Raw genomic sequence first — 18,771 nt, forward strand, 5'->3', positions numbered from 1 at the left:
CTTACATCTTAATCCTTCATTATTCTGGTAAGTTACCCAGTGACTCTTCTACCCTCTCCTGCTCTCTCTCACTTAACCCTCCATCCATCTCTCCAAACTTACCCAAAATAGCTCGTAAACACTTCAATTCTTTTACCTCCTCCAGTCTTTATCCCCCCATATCCATAACTATATGCTTTGTTTTTTCACTATATGGTAGGCAGCCAAAAACCACTAAGTCATATTACCAGCACTACCCACTTGGGTATTGGGAGAGTTAGTGATGGCTGCACAGAGCTAACTCTTATGTGGTTGTCAAGCTACACTCCTCAGACTCAGGTAGCTGTCGTTTCTCTCTGCTTCACCCACATGTGGACTACTGGCATTCTGCCCACAACTGTACAGTCTCTCCCTGTCATAGATAACACTTGATAAAACTTAACTCACCCAGTTCGTTCTTTGTAACTATATATTCATGCTCAGTATTTTACTTTTATGTTTTTGTTGAACAGACTGTGTTCATATGACTTGCGTTGGGTTGGATGCAGAGGAGGATTTGAAGATTGCCGTACAGAGGCTCTTTTCCAGTGAAGACAAACCAACCAACCGTTCTGTGGAGTATTTACTTTAATCAGGTGAGAGTGAATCAGGTCAATGTATGACTTTCGTGTGCAGTATTATAATGTATAGGCTTAGGGAGTTGATGTGAAACTTGTGTAAAATTTGAGAAGTGTGGTGGTTAGCATATGACATGGAGATTAAGTAAAATGTGGTGGGGAATATGACAAACCTGACAGGGTTATATGGCTGGCTTCTCGGTAAACATGTTATAATGTGTATAACATTCTGGCCTTGTGTTTTTGACAGACTTGGTGATAGATATTTCATAAACTTTATCCACTACATGAAAATTGAAGTAGAATTAGAAATAGTGGAACCATGAAATTTTCTCTCCCTGTTAGCTTTACTTTTTTGTTAGATTTTTGTATCTGACACCAGTCACAAATTCCAAGAATATCAATTTTTTTCCACGTTTGATAAGATGGCCACTTGACTTAAATATTTAATGAAAAAATTATTGATATCTTGACAATTAAACTTTTATTTCATATGCTTAGACAGTTAGTTATTTGTCAGGACTGAGAAACAAATTAATAAGCCATTTTCTGACTATATCATTACCTTCTGGAAGGAGGTAAATCAAGTGCGTAAGACAAGGGAGCAAATGGGAACATGTTGAAGGGGGCTAATGGGGAGGTGATGACAAGTAGTGGTGATGTGAGAAGGAGATGGAGTGAGTATTTTGAAGGTTTGTTGAATGTGTTTGATGATAGAGTGGCAGACATAGGGTATTTTGGTCGAGGTGGTGTGCAAAGTGAGAGGGTTAGGGAAAATGATTTGGTAAACAGAGAAGAGGTAGTAAAAGATTTGCGGAAGATCAAAGCCGGCAAGGCAGCAGGTTTGGATGGTATTGCAGTGGAATTTATTAAAAAAGGGGGTGACTGTATTGTTGACTGGCTGGTAAGGTTATTTAATGTATGTATGACTCATGGTGAGGTGCCTGAGGATTGGCGGAATGCTTGCATAGTGCCATTGTACAAAGGCAAAGGGGATAAGAGTGAGTGCTCAAATTACAGAGGTATAAGTTTGTTGAGTATTCCTGGTAAATTATTTTTTTTTTTTTTTTGCTTTGTCGCTGTCTCCCGCGTTTGCGAGGTAGCGCAAGGAAACAGACGAAAGAAATGGCCCAACCCACCCCCATACACATGTATATACATACGTCCACACACGCAAATATACATACCTACACAGCTTTCCATGGTTTACCCCAGACGCTTCACATGCCCTGATTCAATCCACTGACAGCACATCAACCCCGGTATACCACATCGCTCCAATTCACTCTATTCCTTGCCCTCCTTTCACCCTCCTGCATGTTCAGGCCCCAATCACACAAAATCTTCTTCACTCCATCTTTCCACCTCCAATTTGGTCTCCCTCTTCTCCTCGTTCCCTCCACCTCCGACACATATATCCTCTTGGTCAATCTTTCCTCACTCATTCTCTCCATGTGCCCAAACCATTTCAAAACACCCTCTTCTGCTCTCTCAACCACGCTCTTTTTATTTCCACACATCTCTCTTACCCTTACGTTACTTACTCGATCAAACCACCTCACACCACACATTGTCCTCAAACATCTCATTTCCAGCACATCCATCCTCCTGCACACAACTCTATCCATAGCCCACGCCTCGCAACCATACAACATTGTTGGAACCACTATTCCTTCAAACATACCCATTTTTGCTTTCCGAGATAATGTTCTCGACTTCCACACATTCTTCAAGGCTCCCAGAATTTTCACCCCCTCCCCAACCCTATGATCCACTTCCGCTTCCATGGTTCCATCCGCTGCCAGATCCACTCCCAGATATCTAAAACACTTCACTTCCTCCAGTTTTTCTCCATTCAAACTCACCTCCCAATTGACTTGACCCTCAACCCTACTGTACCTAATAACCTTGCTCTTATTCACATTTACTCTTAACTTTCTTCTTTCACACACTTTACCAAACTCAGTCACCAGCTTCTGCAGTTTCTCACATGAATCAGCCACCAGCGCTGTATCATCAGCGAACAACAACTGACTCACTTCCCAAGCTCTCTCATCCCCAACAGACTTCATACTTGCCCCTCTTTCCAAAACTCTTGCATTCACCTCCCTAACAATCCCATCCATAAACAAATTAAACAACCATGGAGACATCACACACCCCTGCCGCAAACCTACATTCACTGAGAACCAATCACTTTCCTCTCTTCCTACACGTACACATGCCTTACATCCTAGATAAAAACTTTTCACTGCTTCTAACAACTTGCCTCCCACACCATATATTCTTAATACCTTCCACAGAGCATCTCTATCAACTCTATCATATGCCTTCTCCAGATCCATAAATGCTACATACAAATCCATTTGCTTTTCTAAGTATTTCTCACATACATTCTTCAAAGCAAACACCTGATCCACACATCCTCTACCACTTCTGAAACCACACTACTCTTCCCCAATCTGATGCTCTGTACATGCCTTCACCCTCTCAATCAATACCCTCCCATATAATTTACCAGGAATACTCAACAAACTTATGCCTCTGTAATTTGAGCACTCACTCTTATCCCCTTTGCCTTTGTACAATGGCACTATGCAAACATTCCGCCAATCCTCAGGCACCTCACCGTGAGTCATACATACATTAAATAACCTTACCAACCAGTCAACAATACAGTCACCCCCTTTTTTAATAAATTCCACTGCAATACCATCCAAACCTGCTGCCTTGCTGGCTTTCATCTTCCGCAAAGCTTTTACTACCTCTTCTCTGTTTACCAAATAATTTTCCCTAACCCTCTCACTTTGCACACCACCTCGACCAAAACACCCTATATCTGCCACTCTATCATCAAACACATTCAACAAACCTTCAAAATACTCACTCCATCTCCTTCTCACATCACCACTACTTGTTATCACCTCCCCATTTGCGCCCTTCACTGAAGTTCCCATTTGCTCCCTTGTCTTACGCACTTTATTTACCTCCTTCCTTTACTTCCTTTACTTTTATTCCTTACCTTTATTCTCCCTAAAATTTAATGATACTCTCTCACCCCAACTCTCATTTGCCCTTTTTTTCACCTCTTGCACCTTTCTCTTGACCTCCTGTCTCTTTCTTTTATATGTCTCCCACTCAATTGCATTTTTTCCCTGCAAAAATCGTCCAAATGCCTCTCTCTTCTCTTTCACTAATACTCTTACTTCTTCATCCCACCACTCACTACCCTTTCTAATCAACCCACCTCCCACTCTTCTCATGCCACAAGCATCTTTTGCGCAATCCATCACTGATTCCCTAAATACATCCCATTCCTCCCCCACTCCCCTTACTTCCATTGTTCTCACCTTTTTCCATTCTGTACTCAGTCTCTCCTGGTACTTCCTCACACAAGTCTCCTTCCCAAGCTCACTTACTCTCACCACCCTCTTCACCCCAACATTCACTCTTTTTTTCTGAAAACCCATACAAATCTTCACCTTAGCCTCCACAACATAATGATCAGACATCCCTCCAGTTGCACCTCTCAGCACATTAACATCCAAAAGTCTCTCTTTTGCGCGCCTGTCAATTAACACGTAATCCAATAACGCTCTCTGGCCATCTCTCCTACTTACATAAGTATACTTATGTATATCTCGCTTTTTAAACCAGGTATTCCCAATCATCAGTCCTTTTTCAGCACATAAATCTACAAGCTCTTCACCATTTCCATTTACAACACTGAACACCCCATGTATACCAATTATTCCCTCAACTGCCACATTACTCACCTTTGCATTCAAATCACCCATCACTATAACCCGGTCTCTTGCATCAAAACCACTAACACACTCATTCAGCTGCTCCCAAAACACTTGCCTCTCATGATCTTTCTTCTCATGCCCAGGTGCATATGCACCAATAATCACCCATCTCTCTCCATCAACTTTCAGTTTTACCCATATTAATCGAGAATTTACTTTCTTACATTCTATCACATACTCCCACAACTCCTGTTTCAGGAGTACTGCTACTCCTTCCCTTGCTCTTGTCCTCTCACTAACCCCTGACTTTACTCCCAAGACATTCCCAAACCACTCTTCCCCTTCACCCTTGAGCTTCGTTTCACTCAGAGCCAAAACATCCAGGTTCCTTTCCTTAAACATACTACCTATCTCTCCTTTTTTCACATCTTGGTTACATCCACACACATTTAGGCACCCCAATCTGAGCCTTCGAGGAGGATGAGCACTCCCCGCGTGACTCCTTCTTCTGTTTCCCATTTTAGAAAGTTAAAAAAATACGTTAATTATATGGGAGGGTATTGGTTGAGAGGGTGAAGGCATGTACAGAGCATCAGACTGGGGAAGAGCAGTGTGGTTTCAGAAGTGGTGGAGGATGTGTGGATCATGTGTTTGCTTTGAAGAATGTATGTGAGAAATACTTAGAAAAACAAATGGATTTGTATGTAGCATTTATGGATCTGGAGAAGGCATATGATAGATTGATAGAGATGTTCTGTGGAAGGTGTTAAGAATATATGGTGTGGGAGGCAAGTTGTTAGAAGCAGTGAAAAGTTTTTATCGAGGATGTAAGGGATGTGTACTTGTAGGAAGAGAGAAAAGTGATTGGTTCTCAGTGAATGTAGGTATGTATACTTAACCACAAGGTTTCCCTGTCTCAAATTATCAAATTTCTGTTGTTACATACTGCAACGTCTGTAAACCACAGTAAAAATCTAATATTTTAACGTTATTATTTTGGATTTTTGTCCAGAAGGTAATTGGACTTTCAAGCACAATTCTCTTTAGATATCTTCCTATACTGTGTCCATTCAGAATGTGTGATGACTGTTATTAACTTCAATCCTTTTGAAGTTCAGAAATTTATAAGTTTAACCCAGTACTTCTTTCATGCACTTAAAAGGAACAAAGAGTCCTGATGTAACCCAAGAAAATTGTTTGAAAAATTCACAGAAACATGTGAGGTTATAGTGCACAAATTTGCAAGCATTGGCAGTCATTTTCCTGAAACTCTTCAGAGTTACATAACACTTACCAGTTTGATTACAATTTTTTTCTATTTTTTTGTTTTATACATATTTTGGGCAATGTGGAATAAGCAAAGCTGAATGACTTTTGTAATTCTTGAGAAATAGTTTATATAGTGAATGTGTTGGAGATGATTTTAGGCTTGCACATTACAGAATGAATTGGAATGATAAGGTATGCGGGGCAATGAGCTGTCAGTGGACAGAACCAGAGGAAACCACGTAAAGTTCTGTGAGGCTAGTAATAGATAGAAGGTTCAGGTTTTGGTATATTCCACTTAACAAGTTGATGGTGAATGAGGCTTGTTTTTAGTCTGTTCTTGGTGCTACCTCACTGTGGATGGAAATTTTGAACTAGCATGAAAAAAATATGCATATTACTGGTTACATTACAAGTGATGAGTCACCTTTGGTGAGATGCATCACAAGTTGAGGAAATAGCTTAATCACACCAAAAAATGTTTTGCTTCGGAGTTCATTCTCTGAGGAGGTCTTTGGTGAGACTACCCTTCCAGTGACACAGCCTTACATAAGGTGACTTTTCACTTGAATTGTAACCTCAAGCAGGGGGGAGCCAGATAATGCCTATTTACATATGTATGCCAATCATGCTGTCAGCCTTAAAGTGGACTTTGTTTTTAAAGGCCATGACTTATGGAAAGATAATGCCATCTGAATCAAGGTGGGCTGTAAGCTGCTATGACTAACCAATATAATTTGGGAAATAAAATCCTACAGAGGATAGTAATTCACACAAATTAAAAGTTTTAAGGTGTTTATTTAAGCTTTGCCATTTCTTTAATGTTGCAATGTAACTGGTTTCCAGGATTTTTGTAAATAAATGATTTTTCCTGTTTGGCTTCTATGATTATTGTTAATGTGTTAATTGAATTATATGGGAGGGTATTGATTGAGAGGGTGAAGGCACGTACAGAGCATCAGATTGGGGAAGAGCAGTGTGGTTTCAGAAGTGGTAGAGGATGTGTGGATCAGGTGTTTGCTTTGAAGAATGTACGTGAGAAATACTTAGAAAAGCAGATGGATTTGTATGTAGCATTTATGGATGTGGAGAAGGCATATGATAGAGTTGATAGAGATGCTCTGTGGAAGGTATTAAGAATATATGGTGTGGGAGGCAAGTTGTTAGAAGCAGTGAAAAGTTTTTATCGAGGATGTAAGGCATGTGTATGTGTAGGAAGAGAGGAAAGTGATTGGTTCTCAGTGAATGTAGGTTTGTGGCAGGGGTGTGTGATGTCTCCATGGTTGTTTAATTTGTTTATGGATGGGGTTGTTAGGGAGGTGAACGCAAGAGTTTTGGAAAGAGAGGCAAGTATGAAGTCTGTTGGGGATGAGAGAGCTTGGGAAGTGAGTCAGTTGTTGTTCGCTGATGATACAGCGCTGGTGGCTGATTCATGTGAGAAACTGCAGAAGCTGGTGACCGAGTTTGGTAAAGTGTGTGAAAGAAGAAAGTTAAGAGTAAATGTGAATAAGAGCAAGGTTATTAGGTACAGTAGGGTTGAGGGTCAAGTCAATTGGGAGGTAAGTTTGAATGGAGAAAAACTGGAGGAAGTAAAGTGTTTTAGATATCTGGGAGTGGATCTGGCAGCGGATGGAACCATGGAAGCGGAAGTGGATCATAGGGTGGGGGAGGGGGCAAAAATCCTGGGAGCCTTGAAGAATGTTTGGAAGTCGAGAACATTATCTCGGAAAGCAAAAGTGGGTATGTTTGAAGGAATAGTGGTTCCAACAATGTTGTATGGTTGTGAGGTGTGGGCTATGGATAGAGTTGTGTGCAGGAGGATGGATGTGCTGGAAATGAGATGTTTGAGGACAATGTGTGTTGTGAGGTGGTTTGATCGAGTAAGTAACGTAAGGGTAAGAGAGATGTGTGGAAATAAAAAGAGCGTGGTTGAGAGAGCAGAAGAGGGTGTTTTGAAGTGGTTTGGGCACATGGAGAGAATGAGTGAGGAAAGATTGACCAAGAGGATATATGTGTCGGAGGTGGAGGGAACGAGGAGAAGTGGGAGACCAAATTGGAGGTGGAAAGATGGAGTGAAAAAGATTTTAAGTGATCGAGGCCTGAACATGAAGGAGGGTGAAAGGCGTGCAAGGAATAGAGTGAATTGGATCGATGTGGTATACTGGGGTTGATGTGCTGTCAATGGATTGAATCAGGGCATGTGAAGCGTCTGGGGTAAACCATGGAAAGCTGTGTAGGTATGTATATTTGCGTGTGTGGACGTGTATGTATATACATGTGTATGGGGGTGGGTTGGGCCATTTCTTTCGTCTGTTTCCATGCGCTACCTCGCAAACGCGGGAGACAGCAACAAAGCAAAAAAAAAAAAAAAATAATTTTCTTTTGCTTTGTTATTTGTTAATATTATGTGTACTGTGACTTTTTGTAATCTAAATAAATATTTTGTAATTGAGCGTGAGGTAGTGCGTCAAATTTAGCAAGCATTGGTGGAGGTGGTGCTGGAGGAGGGACAGAGGGGTGGCCATTTTTGAGCAAAAGAAGTATTGTGTTTTTAAGTGAAACTCTGAATATAGTATGGCGAGTGAGTGGGCCGTAGTAACTCTGGAGATATTGAAAACTGCCGGAATCTTGGGCGTGTTATGGTGCTGAGTACCCACTGGTGTGGAGGCGTGTGGCAAGTCCTTAATATTGTGGCTGTTTGGCTGGTGCCAGAAACCTGGTCCTATTATGTTCAGCCAAGGGCAGTCAGATTCACCAAAGCATCCATGATGTGGAGAGTGTAGCACCAGAATTGGTTTAGGTGTTCTATGGCAACTTGACATTCTCCTACCCTGAATAATTGCAGAAATATCTAACTCTATATACCCTAAGTGTAACCTCAGAATGTAATCCTGACTGTAACCCAAACTGACCCCAGCCCACCTAACCTAGAGTAACTTAAATCAGCCAAATGTTACTGTTCCCCTGTCTTAATCTTAGTTGCTTCATAAAAACCAAACAAAACAAAGAAAATGTTACCAATAAGCTGTTTACATATATATGTTTATCTTGAAGCAAATTCTTGATTAGTTCCTGTTTAATTAGGGAAAATATTTCCAAAACTTTTTTATATATCTGGTTTGGTCACATGGAAAGAATGATTGAGGAAAGATTGACAAAGAGGATATATGTGTCAGAGTGGAGGGAACAATGAGAATTGGGATACCAAATTGGAGATGGAACGATGGAGTGAAAATGATTTTGAGCGATCAGAGCCTGAACATACAGGAGGGTGAAAGGCACGCAATGAAGAGAGTTCATTGTATACTGGGATTATGTAATCAGAATTGGATTGCAACACATTGGTCTTAAAAAAACCAGTGTGCACTTATATGAAACTGACAGTTGTGTGTGACAAATTTATGAGAATTGATTTTACCTTTTAGTAACTGATTTATTACATTTTTAGACATTTAGTCCATAAGAAATACAAGGAATTTCGTTTTATTGACTCTGGTAGACATTTGATTTAAGCAATACTTGCAGATAGATAAAAGGAGAGGCAGAGTGAGAAAGAGACATAAATGTTATATTGTATATAGATAGAATTAGTTTGTTTTTGATACAGAAAAGACAGAAGTAGCATTTTGTTCAGATGAATACCAATAACTGCAGGAGAAATAACGAGAAAGGAGAAAAATGAGACCAATCAGAGGGAAATTAAGTGAAAATGTTTACTTTGTGAAATATCTTCTCTTCTCTGATATTAGAATACCGATAACTTATGTGTCCATTGAATACACATGGAAGCCGATTTGAAGGTATTTTTGAAGCAGATAAGAGAGGAATTAATATGGAGCACATCTCCGTTAGTATAATTTGTTACTGTAGTTCGCTCACATGGCTTCATAAGCAACGTAATTCTATATCTTAGATGACATCAAGATGACCTAAACCTAACAGGGCTTCCCCAACGAGAATGTTCATGAACTCGCAAATGTCTCTAGATGAAAGGAATGTCGCGCCTGTTACTTTAGACTGGACAATGTCATATTCTAGTTGTTGAAGTGGCTGTTTAATTTTCAATTAACGTTAAGATTGCGTTATGATATGTTTATTCGGGTAAAATGACTGCTTTTGTATGGGAATGAATGCAGAATTCGGCTCGGTCGCCAAACATCAGTGTTATGTATTTATTTATTTCCCTGGACACATTTTACTTTTCCTGATCCCAGCAAGATGACGCTGTTGTCATGGTCCTTAAAATCACATTTTAAATCATGTAAAATTACCAAATAGACATTAATTTCGCGAATCATTACTTTTAACATACGTATCTTGATGATTATAGTCATTTTGATATTTTAAAGTAAAAAATTTAGCTTCACAGTTGTTCAAACCAAAATTTGAGTATCTTTATTTATATCTGTTGCAAATATCATGTTAAAGATGAAACAACCGAACCGCTCATTATGACCTATTAAAACGACTCGGATTGCTTCACCCCGCTCAACTCGGCTTTGAACCGTGAATGAACTCCAGAAATATCTCGGGTTTATCATTATCTGATGGATCAGCTTGTTACATTTTATATATATATTCTCTGTCTTAATATTCGAGGAGATTTTATTGAGTTTGTTCTGGAAATAACGAGAAAGACTTGGTAAAAACTCAATATTCGTTCGAAGGTTTGTGTTCGAAGCCGCTTCGAATCCACACCATACCGAGGTTTCGAGAAAGAGTCCTTACCATTTGCAACCTCTTTGACCATCGGCTCCGTGAGGGTAAGTTGTCCAGTTCTCTTGGGTTTCATGATATGCATTATTTCCCTACGTAATATAGGGAGGAATTGAAATTTGACGCCATTAATCGACGGTTTCATATATATATTAAACTATGGCAGATTTGAAAACCTATTAATAATGTCCTTAATGGCGAATTGTGACGTTATTTCGTCTTGGTACATAGTGGCGCATTGGAAGTTGGTCTGAGGTCTTTAACATTATTTTGACAGTTAAATGTGTAGGTTAGCTTTGACCAACAGCTTGAATGTTTCATTTATTCCATAATTGTGTAGTTTTTACAGAATTACTTGCTGCAAGTTATGATTTGTAGAATGTTTTACAGCCATTAAATAAAGCATTAAGGGATATGTTTGCCAGGGAAAATGGAGGGTGATTGGATGTGATGTACATTTGGTATAAATTTACCTAAACTTTTAGTGGCCTTGGTCAGCAAATAGTTTAGTATTTTTATAATTTACATTTATCTGCCCCTTAGGATCGTTTTAAACCTCGTAAATCTTTTGTCATTAACATTGATTATTTTACATAATTATTTACCGATCGCGGAAATCAGATCCAACATGGCGTCGGTTGATATAAATAACAGTAGTTCTGTTCTTGCGAATTGATTGATTGGTGGACTTTATTCAGGTGCCCATTGAAACCCATGTTGATGGATTGAGGCATATACAGCGAGTAAATTAGGTAATTTACCACTTAAGTACTTCATGACTTCGTTTTCAATATTAAGCTACTTTCTCCTGTGGTAATGGTTTAAGAATTTAATCTCTCATAATTGTGTAGTTTGCTGTTAAACCATCAGTTATGTCCTGACTGTGATTGTCAAGTGACATTAGGCAAAACTAAATTGTCTGTTGACAAAAGAATTTCATTCTCAGTGATCAACTTGTTACTCCAAAGGAGACCCATTATTTCCGTGCTACTGGAAATAATGCAGCTATGAAGCTACAGGAGCCAGAAAGGGGTTCTGGTTAATGGTAATGGAGCATCGAGGAATGTATGGGATAAGATTTCACTATCTGGGAGGGTAAAAATGGTTAAGTTACAGTAATTCCAATGATGTATGGATGAGGCGTTTCATTTATCACCCATATTTCTTGTAAAGGAAATATGCAGTTGATTTATTGTACAGTGAAGTAGGTTGCTTGTGGTTTGGCATACAGAGCTGCGGAAGATGTAATTTCTAGCATATGCACAAGAGAGAACATGTTAATTAATCTGCTTATCCTATGTACAGTTTAGGAAGTGTACCCAATTTTCTTTTGTACTCACGGGTATGTCAGTATTTTTGGTTTTGTGGTAACTAGTTGATAAATATATTGAGAATTATAATTGATTTTAAAGGAGAAACTGCTTACGTTGGCAATGTTGAGAATATCTGCATTTAACAAATGACGTTGATTTGTAATACGAGACTATTCACTTTCATTTTGCAGGAGCAGAAGGACAAATGCAGTCGCAAGGGTCATCCACTTGATCTTCCAAACCATCATCAAGATCATTAGAAGATATCCTCTCCGAGTGTTCCTGATAACGTGCTGAGGATGTTTCGTGTCTGGTGATTTTTTGACATGACCCAATTTGACAGAGTGACTGACATGACTTGACAGCTTTGTTTTATTGGTTTAGAAATGGTATTATGCATATGTTACTGTTAACTTTACTAATATTGCATGCATATTTTAGCATATGTTGTAGTGGATGTAATGATACACTGTATATAGAAACATATCTGATAATTCGTGTGAGGAAGTAGCAAGGGATAAAATATCGTAGTAGACTACAATTATTGCAACTCTTTGCGTAAGCAGCTGCAGTTCTTTGCATCTTCCCCACCACACACACACACACGCACCACACCACACACCACACACTTGTATTGTTTTGTTTTTTCCTTTCTTCAACAATATCTGTTTCTGAATTTTTATTTTTTCCAGGCCTGTTGTATGATGTGATGTCAACATTCAAGGTCACAAGTCAGTTGTATATAACTGACACGAATGGCTGCTGTTACGTAAGTACTACTATACCATATTGTCATTTATTTACCAAATGATTACCTATACCTTGGAGAGGGATGGTTTTATATCTTTCTGGTCAGCACCAAGTAGGATTTAAAGATCTGATAGGCGTAGTTGTATTATGATAATCATGAAAGCATATACTAGTAATGGAAGTTTCTGAATTGACACATGTATCCTATGTCAACCTCTCATTTACTATTTTTTACAGTCCTGTTGTATGATGTAGTGAGAAGGCATCATTCAAGAAAACGGAAGTCCCTGCTGTAGTATGTAATTGACAGGAATGGCTGCTCACGAGTAAGTTATTATACCATACCACCATATATTTACCAAATAATTACCTATACCTTGGAGAGGGATTGTTCTCATCATTCTAGTCAGCACAATAATATTTAAAGACAGGCATAGTTGAAAACGTGGAAGTTTGCAGTTTTCATGTTAACTGAGATGACAGTAGGAGTTATGTACTAGAGCATTTGTTGTACATCTGAAATTGGGTAAGATTCACCTGAGATATCTCTTGTGTCTATGACCATTCCTTTAGAATGGTCAATATCTGGGTTATTAGATAAACTCGGGCACTACAAGAAAATCGGTTTCTTTTTATATTTACCATTTTGCATGTTAGCGAAATAGCACCAGGAACATATGAAGTAAGGTTGCGTTTATTCTCATCCAATCTTTATCTGTTGCATGAAATATGCCAAAACCACATGTATCATCTGTCAACCTCTCATTTATTTTTTACAGTCCTGTTGTATGATGTAGTGAGAAGGCATCATTCAAGAAAATAGAAGTCCCTGCTATTGAATATAATTGATAGGAATGGCTGCTCTCAAGTACGTTATTATACCATACCACCACATATTTACCTAATAATTACTTATACCTTGGAGAGGAATGGTTTTATATCTTTCTGGTCAGCATCAAGTAGGAGTTAAAGATCTGATAGGCATAGTTGTATTAGGATAATCATGAAAGCATATACTAGTAATGGAAGTTTCTGAATTAACAAAATTGATTTTATCTACTAGAGCATTTGTTAATTCTGAAAATTGGTAGATTCGTGTGATATCTTGTGTACATAACCATTCCTTTTAAGTGGCCAGTATGTGTTATTTGGCAAATTTAGGCACTACAACAAGGAAAAACTTGCTTATTATTTTCTGTTTGCTGTATCTCGTGTTAGTGAGTCAGCATCGGGAACAAACTAAGAGAGGCCACATTCACTTGCATACATGTATATTCTTTAGCTTTTGCATGAAATGCACCAAAACTGCAGCCCCCTATCCAAAGCCAGGCCCCACAGACCTTTCCAAGGTTACCTCCAAGGTTTGTACTTTTTTCCTTGTAAGTGTTTCCCATAAACCTCCCTTTTTGCTTTCACTTGTAACTTCATCTTGCCACTTTTTACCCTTTCTCACCTACCCATCTCCCACCTTGTACTTGCACATGCCAACACTGCTCCCTTAAATACCTCCCAATTCTATCACTCCCCTAGCTTCATTTACTCTTGCCATTTTTGTCAATCTCATGGTATTTCTCACTTATAACTTTTTTGAAATTTTAGGATGTTGGCATTAATTGAGGTTGTCATGTAGTCGGCAAAGATTGGATTACACATCATACTTTTATGAAATTTTGCTTCTGGTAGATAAATTTCCAGATTCATGTTCCTATAGATATGTCTCTCTGACTACCATTCCCCTCAAAACTCTGCAAGGGAATGGTGATGGCTAAAGTTTCCACTCGTTTTTTCTTTACATGCTTCCCACAGATACCATTCCACACATTCTTGCCTCATTTTTTCCCTCCAGTACTCCTCTAATCTATTTCTTCAGGTCACTGATGATGATCCTCACACCAACCCCCTTAATTATACTTTCCTTGTAAACTCCTTTAGCTTTTTCTACAAGCCCGAACCACATCAGAGTAATGGCTTTAAAGGGATAGTGTGTGTTTTTCTTTATTATTGTATATCAAATTAGATTATAAATAGCTTTATCATAGATATATATATAAAGGAACTTAATGAAAATATATACTTAAAAGAACTTAACATTGTTGGACCATTTACTCTACAGTATAAACAGTGCTAGGTACCACCATCCATAGTTCTTTTCATAACCGATGAATCCAGTGCTACTTCTTACCATTTGCTGCCTCAGTCTTAACAGGCCATTGGCAGAGGGAACTCTGGTTCAGTGTTTCAGAGGCTCCTGCTTAGTGTTCCTACCAACTACTATTGCTTAATGTGTTTACTTAATATTCCTACTTAATTTTCCAACCTACTGCTTCTTTTTTTGCAGGGAAAAAATGCAAATGAGTGGGAGAGGTATAAAAGAGAGGCAGGAGGTCAAGAGAAAGGTGCAAGAGGTGAAAAAGAGGGCAAATGAGAGTTGGGGTGAGAGAGTATCATTAAATTTCAGGGAGAATAAAAAGATGTTTTGGAAGGAGGTAAATAAAGTGCGTAAGACAAGGGAGCAAATGGGAACTTCAGTGAAGGACGCTAATGGGGAGGTGATAACAAGTAGTGGTGATGTGAGGAGATAAAGTGAGTATTTTGAAGGTTTGTTGAATGTGTTTGATGATAGAGTAGCAGATATAGGGTGTTTTGGTCGAGGTGGTGTGCAAAGTGAGAGGGTTAGGGAAAATGATTTAGTAAATAGAGAAGAGGTAGTAAAAGCTTTGCAGAAGATGAAAGCCGGCAAGGCAGCAGGTTTGGATGGTATTGCAGTGGAATCTATGAAAAAAGGGGGTGACTGTATTGTTGACTGGTTGGTAAGGTTATTTAATGTATGTATGATTCATGGTGAGATGCCTGAGGATTGGTGGAATGCTTGCATAGTGCCATTGTACAAAGGCAAAGGGGATAAGAGTGAGTGCTCAAATTACAGAGGTATAAGTTTGTTGAGTATTCCTGGTAAATTATATGGGAGGGTATTGATTGAGAGGGTGAAGGCATGTACAGAGCATCAGATTGGGGAAGAGCAGTGTGGTTTCAGAAGTGGTAGAGGATGTGTGGATCAGGTGTTTGCTCTGAAGAATGTATGTGAGAAATACTTAGAAAAACAAATGGATTTGTATGTAGTATTTATGGATCTGGAGAAGGCATATGATAGAGTTGATAGAGATGCTCTGTGGAAGGTTTTAAGAATATATGGTGTGGGAGGCAAGTTGTTAGAAGCGGTGAAAAGTTTTTATCGAGGATGTAAGGCATGTGTACGTGTAGGAAGAGGGGAAAGTGATTGGTTCTCAGTGAATGTAGGTATGCGGCAGGGGTGTGTGATGTCTCCATGGTTGTTTAATTTGTTTATGGATGGGGTTGTTAGGGAGGTGAATGCAAGAGTTTTGGAAAGAGGGGCAAGTATGCAGTCTGTTGTGAATGAGAGAGCTTGGGAAGTGAGTCAGTTGTTGTTCGCTGATGATACAGCGCTGGTGGCTGATTCATGTGAGAAACTGCAGAAGCTGGTGACTGAGTTTGGTAAAGTGTGTGAAAGAAGAAAGTTCAGAGTAAATGTGAATAAGAGCAAGGTTATTAGGTACAGTAGGGTTGAGGGTCAAGTCAATTGGGAGGTAAGTTTGAATGGAGAAAAACTGGAGGAAGTAAAGTGTTTTAGATATGTGGGAGTGGATCTGGCAGCAGATGGAACCATGGAAGCGGAAGTGAATCATAGGGTGGGGGAGGGGGCGAAAATTCTTGGAGCCTTGAAGAATTTTTGGAAGTCGAGAACATTTTCTCGGAAAGCAAAAATGGGTATGTTTGAAGGAATAGTGGTTCCAACAATGTTTTATGGTTGCGAGGCGTGGGCTATGGATAGATTTGTGCGCAGGGGGGTGGATGTGCTGGAAATGAGATGTTTGAGGACAATATGTGGTGTGAGGTGGTTTGATCGAGTAAGTAATGTAAGGGTAAGAGAGATGTGTGGAAATAAAAAGAGCGTGGTTGAGAGAGCAGAAGAGGGTGTTTTGAAATGGTTTGGTCACATGGAGAGAATGAGTGAGGAAAGATTGACAAAGAGGATATATGTGTCGGAGGTGGAGGGAACGAGGAGAAGTGGGAGACCAAATTTTAGGTGGAAAGATGGAGTGAAAAAGATTTTGAGTGATTGGGGCCTGAACATGCAGGAGGGTGAAAGGCGTGCAAGGAATAGAGTGAATTGGAACGATGTGGTATACTGCTTCTGTCTAATGCTTCCAGCTAATGCTCGTATCTCCTACTACTACATAATGTTCATAACTATTTCTAATATCTGTTGATCCTACCATTATGCTAAAAGGCAGGGCTAACTCATAGTGCTTACTGCAGGAAAATAGAGTTGCAAAGAATGAGATGTGTGAGCCAAGTGTTTAGTGTTGTGTGTGACAAGGAGAGATTATATGTTTATGGACATAGTGCTTGCAGTCCACATGTAGGTGAGGCTTGAAGATTTGGAAAATCACAATCTGTGCAATTAGATACGTATAAACTCTTGATTTTGTTTTTGTGTATGTACTGCTGAGGCTGTGTTTTCTGATTTTGATTATATTTGTGAGAACTTAGTTTTGGTAGCTTTTAGCATCTGAAACTATGAAAATATTTGGCGATTAGGTAAGAGATGATGATGTAGCAAGCTCATGTTGGTGTACATGTTAATGTAAGAATTACAGCACTGGGTGGGTACATATATATGGCAACAAATGATAGGTGCATTATTATATGTGAGTTATAACTTGATAGCAGTAGCAGTGCTCCTTGCACGTAGTTTTATTAAGCTCTTTTCATTGTTGACTTATTTTCCAGGTGTCTTCTGTACGAATGTGGAATGGCCTTAGTGCATGATATGGAGCAGCAGCAGCAGCAAGAAACACACATGACCACTGCCGACTCGACAGAACTTAGTTGATAATAGAAGTATGTTTGTATATAAGTGCCAGTTTAGTTTAGTTTACCAGGCTTCCAAATACTTTAGGATTTAGTGATGAGTCATTCTTACAGAATGAGTTTAGGAGGAATAACATTTTTACTTCCATAGAAGCATGGGAGGTGGGTTGATTACAAAGGGTAGTGAGTGGTGGGATGAAGAAGTAAGATTATTAGTGAAAGAGAAGAGAGAGGCATTTGGACGATTTTTGCAGGGAAAAAATGCAATTGAGTGGGAGATGTATAAAAGAAAGAGACAGGAGGTCAAGAGAAAGGTGCAAGAGGTGAAAAAGAGGGCAAATGAGAGTTAGGGTGAGAGAGTATCATTAAGTTTTAGGGAGAATAAAAAAGATGTTCTGGAAGGAGGTAAATAAAGTGCGTAAGACAAGGGAGCAAATGGGAACTTCAGTGAAGGACGCTAATGGGGAGGTGATAACAAGTAGTGGTGATGCAAGAAGGAGATGGAGTGAGTATTTTGAAGGTTTGTTGAATGTTTGATGATAGAGTGGCAGATATAGGGTGTTTTGGTCGAGGTGGTGTGCAAAGTGAGAGGGTTAGGGAAAATGATTTGGTAAACAGAGAAGAGGTAGTAAAAGCTTTGCGGAAGATGAAAGCCGGCAAGGCAGCAGGTTTGGATGGTATTGCAGTGGAATCTATGAAAAAAGGGGGTGACTGTATTGTTGACTGGTTGGTAAGGTTATTAAATGTATGTATGACCCATGGTGAGGTGCCTGAGGATTGGCGGAATGCGTGCATAGTGCCATTGTACAAAGGCAAAGGGGATAAGAGTGAGTGCTCAAATTACAGAGGTATAAGTTTGTTGAGTATTCCTGGTAAATTATATGGGAGGGTATTGATTGAGAGGGTGAAGGCATGTACAGAGCATCAGATTGGGGAAGAGCAGTGTGGTTTCAGAAGTGGTAGAGGATGTGTGGATCAGGTGTTTGCTTTGAAGAATGTATGTGAGAAATACTTAGAAAAGCAAATGGATTTGTATGTAGCATTTATGGATCTGGAGAAGGCATATGATAGAGTTGATAGAGATACTCTGTGGAAGGTATTAAGAATATATGGTGTGGGAGGCAAGTTGTTAGAAGCAGCGAAAAGTTTTTATCGAGGATGTAAGGCATGTGTGCGTGTAGGAAGAGAGGAAAGTGATTGGTTCTCAGTGAATGTAGGTTTGCGGCAGGGGTGTATGATGTCTCCATGGTTGTTTAATTTGTTTATGGATGGGGTTGTTAGGGAGGTGAATGCAAGAGTTTTGGAAAGAGGGGCAAGTATGAAGTCTGTTGTGGATGAGAGAGCTTGGGAAGTGAGTCAGTTGTTGTTCGCTGATGATACAGTGCTGGTGGCTGATTCATGTGAAAAACTGCAAAAGCTGGTGACTGAGTTTGGTAAAGTGTGTGAAAGAAGAAAGTTGAGTAAGTGTGAATAAGAGCAAGGTTATTA

At 39.4% G+C, this 18,771-nt stretch overlaps 1 protein-coding gene across 30 annotated transcripts in view; it reads left to right on the forward strand.

The window, feature by feature from the left end:
- The window catches only part of LOC139762982 (negative elongation factor D-like), a 303,098-nt gene that overhangs the window by 94,558 nt on the left and 189,769 nt on the right, over nt 1-18,771 (forward strand). For 5 of the 30 annotated variants that reach the window (XM_071688470.1, XM_071688468.1, XM_071688466.1 and 2 more), the window contains one exon: nt 492-601. The exons of 13 other annotated variants lie outside the window; for them this stretch is intronic. Coding sequence is in view for 12 of the 17 variants with exons in the window: in XM_071688453.1 (XP_071544554.1) it covers nt 11,832-11,937 (106 nt within the window). In the remaining 5 variants the exon portion in view is untranslated. Of the gene's footprint in view, nt 1-491; nt 602-11,831; nt 12,410-12,627; nt 12,717-13,169; nt 13,259-17,202; nt 17,314-18,771 lie in introns of those variants that run through there. 12 more of the 30 variants (XM_071688451.1, XM_071688450.1, XM_071688452.1 and 9 more) reach the window with 8 other exon arrangements.

The sequence above is a fragment of the Panulirus ornatus genome, chromosome 45 (assembly GCF_036320965.1).
Source record: "Panulirus ornatus isolate Po-2019 chromosome 45, ASM3632096v1, whole genome shotgun sequence".
NCBI lineage: Eukaryota > Metazoa > Arthropoda > Malacostraca > Decapoda > Palinuridae > Panulirus > Panulirus ornatus.